This window comes from Pseudoliparis swirei, chromosome 4, assembly GCF_029220125.1.
Source record: "Pseudoliparis swirei isolate HS2019 ecotype Mariana Trench chromosome 4, NWPU_hadal_v1, whole genome shotgun sequence".
NCBI lineage: Eukaryota > Metazoa > Chordata > Actinopteri > Perciformes > Liparidae > Pseudoliparis > Pseudoliparis swirei.
The window spans coordinates 12,773,708-12,785,748 of record NC_079391.1 but is presented as its reverse complement, the minus strand read 5'-3'; the positions used below and the strand labels follow the sequence as shown (position 1 = coordinate 12,785,748).

Below are 12,041 nucleotides of genomic sequence, written 5' to 3'. Positions count from 1 at the left end.
TGTGACAACTACAAATGGTCTAAGTTCTCTTCCTGTATCTTCTGACCCATTGGGATGCTGCAGCTCTGAGCCACAGCGTTGGCTTGTGCTCAGTGTCAGCAGTCCAATATCTTCACAACACAAATGCTTAGTTTCACTTATTAGCATGATAACATTGGATGTATGCAATATTGCATATATAATACAGTACTATTTTAGGGATCACTAACTTTATTAGAATTCACCCTGAAGGAACAGGAATGTAAGGATTCGATTTTCTGGTAATCAATTGCTCAACAAAAGGTCCGTCCTCCATCTAGAGACCTTTCAGTGTCCAGCAAGCCTGTGCAGGCCTACTGCCACGGGTTGTTTCACGGTCTCTACTTCACACGTTAAAGAGGAGCACTGCATGTAAAACATGTCGGTGTGTCTGAAGGCTCGACCATCTCCCGTGGGGGGAATCGGTCAGCCCTAACTCGGATTAACTCACTTAAACAGGAACACAAGCAACGGGTAGTTTCAAGTAGGTTTGGTTTATTTCAAAATATTAGTGTCATCACAAAACATGGTACAAAGATGAAATAACAAAAAAAAGCCTCCGACATCTTTGATAGATTCATTTGCATCTTTTTGCTTTGTTTTATTAAACTATCAGTTGCACAAACAGAACAGACGAGAGGAGAATCTCTGAAAACCACAATGTCCAATGATATATTGAATTACTTCCTTAAAAGCCCTTAAAAGACACAGAGCCTGCCTGGACAATCTAACAACAACAACAACAAATTAATTGTCTCCATCTACTTTCAGAACAATGTTTTATCACAAACGGGAAACCAGTAACAACACATTAAAAAAGCCTAGTTGGTCACATTAGAATTAAGGTTAGAAAAGTTTACTTATATTCAGTACATCATAAAATGAAATATCACATGTATTTACACAAACAATAAAGCCACCACACAGTTACACTTTTAATAAACAATAATAATTTACATTACATGAGACATGTGTTATTCAGAAGTCAATAAAACATTCAACAAAATAGAAAAAACATCACGTATTTAAATAGAAAAATTTCAGGTAACTCTTTTTGAACTCACAGTGCAAATTATTTTTATTTAAACTGTTTGGAGGAAATGTATGTACATTGTAAAGTAATGCCTTTAGTCTCGCTGTCTGCATCTGCTAGAAATTTATATTCGATAAGGAGTGCATACTTTAGAGCTAAGTGCAAATACATAGATTTTTAATGTTGTGCATTATAATCTGAGTTTTTGGCGGTTTATAGGTTTCTTTAAGCAGCAATAACCTTTTCCTAGTAGTAAAATATCCAATAGAAATGTTTTTATATGCTATTTTCTAAATTTCTTTAAGTCTAAAATTGAACCCACAGTTTGATTAGCCAGTGATATTGCTTTGATCTATTTACAGCTTAAGTAGCATCGCATTTCCTTGGAAGTGCAGTCGCCTCAAACATCAGCTCATCGTCACTGCATCCCCGTTGGAGCGGGGGAGGAGAGGAGGAGAGGAGGGAGGCGACAGACGAACAGCTTCGAAGTAACAAGCAGGCACTATGTTCACCGTGGTCCCCGAATTAAAGACGTCCGACAGCCGAGTCGAGCGGGTGTCGCGTCTCTAATGTTCACCACGTCCAGACAGTGTCCAGGAGGGTCACCGCTCAGGCATCCGAGATGCAGTTCTGGATCTTGTCCATCCACAGATGAGCGCTGGGCGCGTCAGAAGCGCAGAAGTTGTAGACTCGCTTGCTGGTCTTCAGCTACAAAAGGATCAGACAACAAGAGTTACATGTGGACCAGAGGGGCAGGGCAGACATACATGTGCAACACAATAACATGTCAAACTCCTTTTCTGTCCTCCACATTGACACCAAGGTTCATCTTTGCTCGACTTGTCAGTGTAATAAATGCTAATAGTTCAATATTTAACTATAAAGGTGAACTCCAGTTTGGTATCACGGTCTAGAGCTTCATTCAAATGCAAAACAAGCGGCGATGAATGCAGGCAATTGGCTCAAAGTCCTCAGATATATCAAAATATACACTATTGCAATAAAAAACTTCACACAGTCGAGTTTCCATGAACACAGCGCTCAAAACAATAAAAGGGAGCTGCGCCGCGTGTTCTGCTAGTTCCGTTAGCCGTCAGCTGAATACACAGCAGAAAGCACCGCGCGGTCCTTGAACATGCCGCCACGACTGGCCACCGGAAATATGAACGGGTTTGGTGCAGCAGAGTACGAGATCAGCCCTGGACAGACAAAGAGGCGCTCGGTCTCACGGCGGACACAACAACAACAACAACAATGGCTTCATTAGCTGTTGACTTTGGTTGATTACTTAGTTACAGCCACAGATATCAGTCGCAACATAAAAAACGATTTGCAAATGTTTTTTTTTTCAATATGCTCGGAAAGAAACTAAAATAGGAGCAAAACAACTCTGCACAAGACGGACAGCGTGGCTGCGGAAGAAGAGACGCTCACGTCGCTGACCCGGCGGCGTCCAGGGAACATCGGGGTTCCCTTGTACTCACGTCAAAGAAGGCCTTTTCACTGATGTGTTTGGGCGCTCCGATGGTTGGCGCGGCGATCGTGACCGACTCCACCTCTGCCAGATCGATGTGGCCTCGGCAGTTGGTGTCCTCCCCGGTGTCGTAGTACCTCATCTGTGGAGACGTGAGCGTTAGTCCGCCGCCCGTCACTCAGGCGAGCGCTCAGTCCTTCCGGAACATGGACGGGGCGCGGCTCACCTGGTGTTTCGTTATATCCAATACGAACCAGCGAGGTTTCCAGCCTTTCAGCAGCGCTCCGCGTTTATACAGGATCCCCTCGTAAGACCTGGAGAACGACACGCGGTGAGAGCCATGTGTGCATTTCAACGCTGGATGTCACGTCTCTGTACTTTTTGCAGTTGACTAGGTTTAAATTTGGGATTTGAGTCTGTTGTCGGCTTGGATGTAAACAGCGATCAGCCTGCTCCCCAGGAGGACCGATCACAATGTGGACGAGCGCAGAAGCAAACGTGTATTCAGTTATTCTGTCGAGGGATTGATATATGATATGATATTCCTTTATTCGTCCCACAGTGGGGACATTTCAAAAGTTGGATTGGTTGGATAAGTACTTCATACAACCCCACTTCAAAATATTCAAACTACTCCTGCTGTGCAGTCAGTTTAAATACTATTCCTAATTCTTTTTTTAGACACATTTTTCTTGTTCATGATCAAAGTGTGATCGAGCGGATCCCACTATCGCTTGTATAGAAAACAAGAGACACAATGAACACACTGAGCCTGACGTCACGCTTCAAGAACAACTGCAGCACAGTTGTACATTATGTTCCCGTTGAGGAAAGAGTTTATAAACAAATGGAACAAATATCAAAGTAATCAGTATCAATAAGACAACTAAGGGAGTACACAGTCAGTGCATTTCCATGATGGTATAATTCGAATCTTGCTTTAGTCGGACTATGCTATCTTTTGGGGGATCTGCTGTTATCCCAATATACATGGCAGTGAGTAATTCGAATCATTGGCCGAAAGCATGTCATATCCGATACGATAGGCGGCGCTGTTTTCATTACAACTCGTGGTGATACAGCCATTTCCGCTTGACCTCTTCACCACCACCAACAACAACATTTCGAGAAAGATGGCGAACAGAGAGCGGTGACTACATCCCTCTACTATTCTTCCATGGTGTTAATAGGAGTACAGCGAATGCAAATGGCGCTATTGGCTGAGTTGATAACGGAGAGAAGACGCCGTCGTCGAAGGTACACGGAGAATTTAATTTATCGTCTCTTTCAACTTCCGGGTCACGACATGGGAGGGAGGGAGGAGGGCGGGATCTCGAGCATGCGCAAAGCCGCAAAGTCCAGTTCGAATCGAATTCAGAGTTACATGCCGCGAGTCGAATTATCAACTGGATCGGACCGAGCTATCCAGGGGTGTTAATCGGACCGAAGTCGGACCGCACATAGTCCGACTAAGGTGTTTACATGAAACGGATAATTCGATTTCAGTCCGACTAAGCCAATAATTTGATTGCATGTAAATGCACTGAGTGATTACGTATCACACTTAACATTTTAATAATCTAGAGAATCATATGATTTATGGATACTATGACAGTGGTTCTACGCTTTAAAAGATGTATTGACGAGTGAGTATTTCTGATACGATGACTTTCTGTTCAGACTTTTCTCTGAACCATAAAGAACACCAAGAAATAGTAGATTTCAATAAGAAATTCCAGATATCAGAGCCAACAGACTCATTTTAACTGTGGTAATTGTAAAATTACAGACCCAGAGTACAGACTATCCTCACAAACATCACACACACAAGCCATGACTCATCTTCCAAACCTGGACCGGCCCCTCGGTACCAGTTTTAAGGGAATTAAATAGTGGACTTCTTATTCTTGTTCCAGTACTCAGGCAGTTCACGACCGACCTGTTCTCCTCGCTCTTGGGGTTGAACTGGTTGTAGAGCGTTGCGGCGCGGCGGTTGAGCCCGTTGGCCGCGTTGGCGCTCGGGTCCTCGCCCAGCGCGCTGTCTGGCAGGTGCAGCATGGAGCGCCGCTGGAAAGCCTGCAGGCTGGACGTGGGAATGAGGCCTGAGATGGACACCAGGGACTGTTTACGGAGCTGCAGACAGACACAAGATGGAAAGTGGGAAACAGTTTGACACGATTGAACAACTGTAATGTGTTGTTTCTGTTTATTATTAATACAACTTAACGCGCACATTTCCTTCTTGAGCGAGGTCTTCCTGAATGCTGAGTCGGACTCTCTCCAGAGTTGTCTGCCATTTCTCAGAGGCCTGGTTCAGCTCACCTTCCAGCTTCCCAATGTCCTGCAGCACCAATGACAGCCGGGAAAGAACACAAATGTTGAAATATGATACGAGAACAAATGGGATGAAACTTCAACATTTTTGGAAATGACTCTTACGGCAAGAAGTTTGGTGATGGCGTCCGGCTGGGCCCGGCTCACGCTGTTGTAACACGGCCACACGATTCTCCTCTTGCTGTTGGAGAGCGTGTGCACCTCCTCCGAGCTGTCCGACCTCGCAGCCATCATCCCCCAGTCGTAACACGGCCCTGTGGACAGAGTCTCATCGGTGAAGTAGTTCCATTTCTTCAGGCTGGGGATGCTGATCGAGGGCTTCAGGATGGCCTACAGAACACAAAGGTTGGAGTCAGAATCAGATGCAATGTGAATGCGTCCATTGTGTAGAATACGATCGGAAAAGGGAAACATTTATGGAGATTGATTTCTTGTTGAGGAAACCAAAAAGCCCACAATGTGTTAGTCTTGCAGAGAGCATCTTGTTAAGTCTGTGGTAGTGTTCACGCGACGGATTGATGAGAGATTTAAAACAATGAAATATTAGTAACATGTTAATAATACACATGATAATATCGTGAAAATGATCCAACATCATGTAAAAACGTACAGACTATCTCTTTCTCCACCTCCCAACAAAGATACATTTCACTGATGGCATTATATTGTTCCCCAAAACAAGACGTCGCAATTATATTGTTATCATGAATTGTGGACCATGCCTACTACGAACTATTCATACAATCTGTCGTATTCATTGAATGTGTTTTAACTCGAATGTTTCCTTCTGTACACATGACATCTGTTACATCTGTCCATCTGGGGAGAGGGATCCTCCTCTCTTGCTCTCCTGAAGGTTTCTTCCCTTTTTTCCCCTGTGAAAGGGTTTTTTCTATTTCTTGGGAGTTTTTCCTGACCCGATGTGAGGTCCTGGGACAGGGATGCCGTATGTGGTCAGACTGTAAAGTCCTCTGAGGCAAATTTGTAATTTGTGATATAGGGCTATATAAAATAAACTGAATTATTGTATTGCCATTAACAAGGTAATATGCTATAGAGAGCAGAACTGATTTGTGTACCAGGCTGTAAACATTTATTTCTGCTGAAAAGTTGAACATTTTAACATGGACGTCTGTGGGGATTGACTCGCTTTTGGAGACAGCCTCCAGTGGTTATTTGAGGGACTGCACTCAATGATTTGATTCATTTCTCAGCACCAGAGGTTGCCTCTTGGTTGTGAGCTGCACCAATAGAAATGAAGGTAACAAAACAATAACTCTGAGGTGACGTACGCTTCCTTGGAGTGAACGGCAGCGGCATTAGAGGTTCACTCTTTCCGTTCTTGCCTTTCACAAGAAAAGCAAGGAACATTTCACGAAGAGGGATTCAGAATTGAAGTCTGGTTTTGGTATCGTGACAACACTCGTCGGTGGTAGTGTGGGTCAGCGGTCCGTCTTTCAATCAGAGGATTGGTGGTTCGATCCCCGCTCACGGCCCTCGTCCATGTGTCCTTGAGCAAGACACTTAACCCTGAATGGCTCCCTGTAGCATCCTGTTCATGTCCACGGGGTACGATTGGAAGACACTTTGGATAAAAGCGTCAGCTAAATGAAATGTAGTGAGGCCGACTGCACATCGTCACTCAACACACAGAAACAGGCTTGTCTCATTGAGTTACACATCACTGTGATTAGAGTTTAGATATCATCGACATCCAACATCTGCTCATTCTTCAAAGCAAGGCCTCAATCATTAACAGGACACTTCTGTCAGAAAACTGGAAGAACACAGAGGCATTCCTAAACTATCAGAAAGAAAATAACTGCAAATGATAAAGAAATAACTCCAGAGACTAAGCTGGATTTCCTGAGTATTATATATTTCCCAACTCTACTTAATTTATTAGGTCAAAAAGGCTCTTTGGCTTTACTTGACATCAGAAATGAAATAAAAACACATTAATCTTAAACATGTAAGTTCCTGTCTCAACCAAAGGCTGTAAGGCAAAACAACGCAGTTAGCAGCTACGTCTGTAACGTCTGCATCAGTTAAACTTCAAAGCACATTTTGTATCAATATCTCCAAGTGAATCAGGACTTGGACGGTTTATTTGATCCGTCTGTGGAGCTAACAGGAGCTCCAGCTGCTTGTGTGTGCAGAGCGGTCAGTTATCGGGAGCCGTAACTGTCAGATGTGAATCGCCGGCAATTTAGACTCTAATGGAAAAAAGAACATATATCTTTCACTTGAGTAAAAGTAGTAATAGTGTCCGAGTATATTATCCATAAAGCACCAAAAGCATAACAATGCAACCTAAAAAGTTAATTTCGCTAGTTATTTTACACCACAGAATTCTTCAATAATACCTGAAATGGAAGAAAAAAAACACATGTTCACAATCAGTCCGCCTGACCTTTTGGTTCCTCCAGCTTACTGGTTCTACATAATAAGAGTTGATTATTAGTTTCTAATATATACAGTATATACGGTGGAACGAGAGTTCAACCACACCATCGCTCCTCAGAGCTGCATGGATCAGTTACATTACATTTAGCTGACGCTTTTATCCAAAGTGACTTACAATCATGTTACATTCATACACCGTAGACACGGCTACAGGGAGCAATTCAGGGTTAAGTGTCTTGCTCAAGGACACACCGACTAGGGTGGGAATTGAACCGCCAACCACCTGATTGAGAGACAGACCTGCTAACCAGAGTCGCCCCTAGTCACCCCAGCTGTAGCGGTCAGCTCTGCTACGCGAAAGAAAAGAGAGGAGGGCAGAATCACTCACGTCGCTCTCGGTGGGGCTGTACAGATAGTTGAAGAAGACGGGGCTCCTCCTGTGCATCCTGTTCATGCACTCCCAGATACAGATGCCCCTCCGGGCCTGTTTATCACCTTTATCCTCAAACAACGTGCCTGCAAAACACACAGAGGAGAAGCTGCTGAGCACACGGGACAATTCATCACACAGACTGTTTTGGCTGATGCGACACAACGGTACGAGAAGATGTCATTTAACAAAAGGGTTTCGGAGTTATAATGCAAGATATGAGAGAAGGTTTTGTTTGGCTACGTTGATCCATGGAGATTCTACTCGCATTTCATCTTCAAGCATACACATAAACCACAACATCTCAATATAGTTAAGGCAATATTTTTGGAGTATTTTTATGCAGGCCTCTGATGTGGTTTCATTCAGATGTGGGGACTTGTGTGTATATTCATGTAGACTTTATAGTAAAGTGCTAATTATATGAAAGTATTGTGATGCAGCATTTCCGCAGAAAATAAAAAATGGTAAAGGATACTGACCATGTTCCAAGCGCTCGTAGTCGGAGTCCAACAGGAAGTTCTTGAAGCGGTTAGAGATGTGATGATAGGCCAGGAACTTCAGATAATACTGATTGAACTCAAACTCCAGAGGATGTTGCTCCAAAATCTGCAAACATGAAAAGATGGATAACGATTAGATTTAAGAGACAGATAGGGGAAGGTCAGAGTGTGTGTGTGACAGCTAGATCGTGTCTTTGTGGCGTCACATCCCTCCAGTGCATAAATGACCAATTAGGAACAGGAAAGAACGTCTCCTGTCCTCGCGGGGGCAAAGGTCTGTGACATCATCACCACCAGACACAATCCAGACTGAGCCAGCAGGATTGCAGACCCATTGTTCCCATCCAGGAGTGTGAGTTGAAGAGTGTTGAATATTTGAGGCCACCTGGGTCTATTGGCAAAAACAACAGCTGTTTTGGAGATGAGGGACTTATATTTTTAGCTCCTCTTGTCCGAATCCCCTGTTTACAGCTCTCCAGGACTCTTGCCAAAATGTCTCAGTGTCAAGGCTCACCGTTTCTAAGGACAGATGCAGAAACTATGTGTTGATGTAGGTGTATGGGAGGGGGTCTGTGCAACCCCCACACACACACACACACACACACACACACACACACACACACACACACACACACACACACACACACACACACACACACACACACACACACACACACACACACACACACACACACACACACACACACACACACACACACACTCTCTGTATCAGCTCCATTCTTAACTCCACTTCCTTCCCCACACCCACACCTTCTTAGAGACCAGCAATCCCCAGAATGCAATTTCCCACATGCAGCTCTAAACACGCACTGCAATGTGAAGGGATGCTGACACACGCGAGCGCAGACAGCTTCGCGCTGATCGCGGACCATCTGGGCAGCACACTCTCTGGAGCAATACGGTGTCGCAATTCCACATCCAGTGTTGGGAATGCAAAGTGCAAAACTAAACCAAATGTATGGATGACAACTGAATTTCTTGCCTCCACCCCCCCCTTGAGGCCTGTATGCTTTTGAGGAATGTGATGCTCTCATGAAGGCGGTATGCACCGTGTGGAGTCATGTGGGGGTCAGTCACAGAGCAGGGCTCGGAGACGCTGGACTGTGTGGAGAGCCGGTGGTGGGGCCGGTGAACCTCACCTGGTGCACACAGTCCAGGAACTGCAGGAAGATGGGCGTGAAGCCGCCGCCCTGGCTGCTGGGACTCAGGTTGCTCCGCTGGCTGAACTTGTGGCCAAAGGACAGCCACTCTTTCTCCAGCAGCACCTGAAAACCTTCCAGGGTCCGATAGAAAGGATCGCTCAGCAGCTGCACCAAAGACACCACCTGCAGAGAAGAAGAGGAAACACGAGGAAGAGAAAGGTCAAAGACAAAACTTATCTGCAGTGTTATCAATCATCCATGAACAAGAACACTAGAATGTGTCTCTGTGCGTTTCTCCTGGATTGTGGTGTGCTCGGTCCTCTTAAAGCCTAATTAAAAAAACAACAAATCCAAAACAGTAAAGTTAAACTAATTATATTTGGTTGATATGAACATACGACACACTGTTCTTACAGGAAAAGAGCACCGGCTTCATATTCGAGGGGGAATTGATGTTCTCGAAAAGTTGACCTACTCTGAGATGTCATTGACAGAAACTGAGACATTTGACATTGAGCCTGACTTTGAACTCATCATCTGCTTAAACATGGAATAACTGGAATGTGTGTAATGTGACCTGTGACAACGTTCAGTGTGTAACGTTGTATTTGTGTACATCTTCTGATAAACAATGTAAGCAAAACATTGTTAATATGAATCTTGGGTATCTAAAAGTTAAAAACATTCAGGTACTGATATCATGAATAAAACAAAAGGTTACTAAATAACTGCGACAGAGATGTGAATTGAGCAGGAGATTCTACAGCTGAAAAATGCTCTCTGACGGACAAACTATTGGTGAAACCTTTTTTAATTTCCTAAACAATTTGTTCTGCTCGGTTTCTTGTTACTTGCAGTATCTGATAACATTTATTGCCGATACCAGTATTTCTGTAACGAGCATGTTTTGTCTCAGTGGGAAAGTATTTGAATAACAACCGGCTTCAATCCCACTGAGATCTCCTGAATATGATACGCTTCATTATGTTAAATATACAGGGTTGAAAATCCCCAAATGAGCGGTTTAAATATCTCACCGCTAAAGGAAAGTGGCAGCTGTCTCACCACCACAGACTGTCATGTTGGATTACCATTCAGCGGACCTTTTGTTTCTTTTAGGGTCCCACTTTGCTTTGCATCCCTTCAAAAGCTGAGCCCAACGTTAAACTGATCATCTGCTATTAATTACATTTATATAACACCGGCGCAAAATCTTCAGGCTCGCTCCACAAACCACCAGCTGAGGAGCACTTTTCTACACATGCCGTGTGCCCGGCCTGCTCCCCTGCACGTGTCTTCCCCGACACGATTAATGAGGCCTGCTGGGTGGAATGAGCGAGAAAATCAGCTCATGGCTTCCCCGTGAGGTTTCACAGAGCGTCCGGCCCTGGGTGGTAGAGAAAGCCCCCCGCAACTGAAATAAACCCCTGTTATTATTAATTATTATTATTTATAAGACTACAGCGGAGTGAGGAACGGATTTGAGAAAGATGGCAGGCATGACAGAGGACACGAGGGAGGCACAGAGGGCAGTTCTGCTTCCTGTCTGCTGGGTGTCTCTGGGCTGTGGTCAGAGGCAGGAGAGCCAGAGCATATGGAGCCCATTTGCCTGTCCGGGCTGATCAGGACCTGGCGGCCCGTGGAGAGAGACGTTCCGGTCCGAACACGCGTCGGACATTAGGGGTCCACAAACTGTACTTTTACACAGCAGCCCTGGGCTTAGCAAACCCAGTAAACACATTGTGAAGGACACTCACTCGCAGCACCAACATGTGCACTTTAACAGGTCAACAAGGAACAAATGAGCTCAGAAAGCAAACATGCCATGAATTGACGACCGCAGCAGGAAATGCATTCAATCGATCTGGATCACAAGAGACCTCCAGTTACGTGCCTTAAAATCAGAACCGTGAACTTTGGAAATCAGCAAAACCCTGTGAGCCAACGAGACTTTTATAATCTCTCTCTGTGTTATCGGGTCACCGGTGGCAGAGCTGATTAGAAGCTGAGCGTGAAAAGCAGGTGTGCCAGAGGATCTGGTATTCACACATGGTGCAGTGCAGTCTGACTGTTTGTTTTACATCAACACCAATAAGAACAGTTACTCATCATGTGGACGAGTGTTTTATGAACCGTCAAGAGACCAAGTTCTGCTTTCAGTCCAATGACACACAGGCATCTTTATGACATTTGGCCAAATGCAATGTGAATCATTGCGTGTTCTACATCGTTAAGAGTCAATGAGGATGATGTCATTGTGAACTGAGTGCTCGTGACTTGGATACATCGTGGTGTTTCATTGCTGCCTTCCACTCAGGATGGTATTGTGTGTTTCTTTTGATCCATGCGGGTTTTTTGTGGACCAACTGCTACGCTTATAAAGACGGGAGTGAAATGTACCAAGGACTTGTACCAGGGGAGTTGTGGTTACACTCATCAACCTCCTTTGTTTTGATTTCTTTGTTTATGGGCATTTGATGCAGCGGAGGCATGTGACGATGTGCGTCATGATTTGTGGGGATTGAGGGGCATTTCAAGAAAAATACTCCTCCTTGACCACCCGCGCAGAGGAAGGAAGACCGTTTCGGTTAGTTTGAATTAGTTTCTGTCGAGTTTGAATGAATTGGGTTTTACGACGCTCCACCGCTCGAACACTTCGCCCAGCTAATAACACGAGAGC

General features: G+C 44.5%; 1 protein-coding gene across 1 annotated transcript in view; it reads right to left on the bottom strand.

The window, feature by feature from the left end:
* Positions 1-493: 493 nt before the first annotated feature.
* The window catches only part of sbf2 (SET binding factor 2), a 91,136-nt gene continuing 79,588 nt past the window's right edge, over positions 494-12,041 (bottom strand). The window contains exons 33-41 of the mRNA XM_056413641.1: positions 9,359-9,544; positions 8,178-8,304; positions 7,654-7,781; positions 4,965-5,189; positions 4,759-4,866; positions 4,465-4,658; positions 2,752-2,839; positions 2,536-2,667; positions 494-1,759 (exon numbers count right to left, since the gene is read on the bottom strand). Coding sequence (XP_056269616.1) covers positions 1,661-1,759; positions 2,536-2,667; positions 2,752-2,839; positions 4,465-4,658; positions 4,759-4,866; positions 4,965-5,189; positions 7,654-7,781; positions 8,178-8,304; positions 9,359-9,544 — 1,287 coding nt within the window. The 3' untranslated portion in view covers positions 494-1,660. The remainder of the gene's footprint in view (positions 1,760-2,535; positions 2,668-2,751; positions 2,840-4,464; positions 4,659-4,758; positions 4,867-4,964; positions 5,190-7,653; positions 7,782-8,177; positions 8,305-9,358; positions 9,545-12,041) is intronic.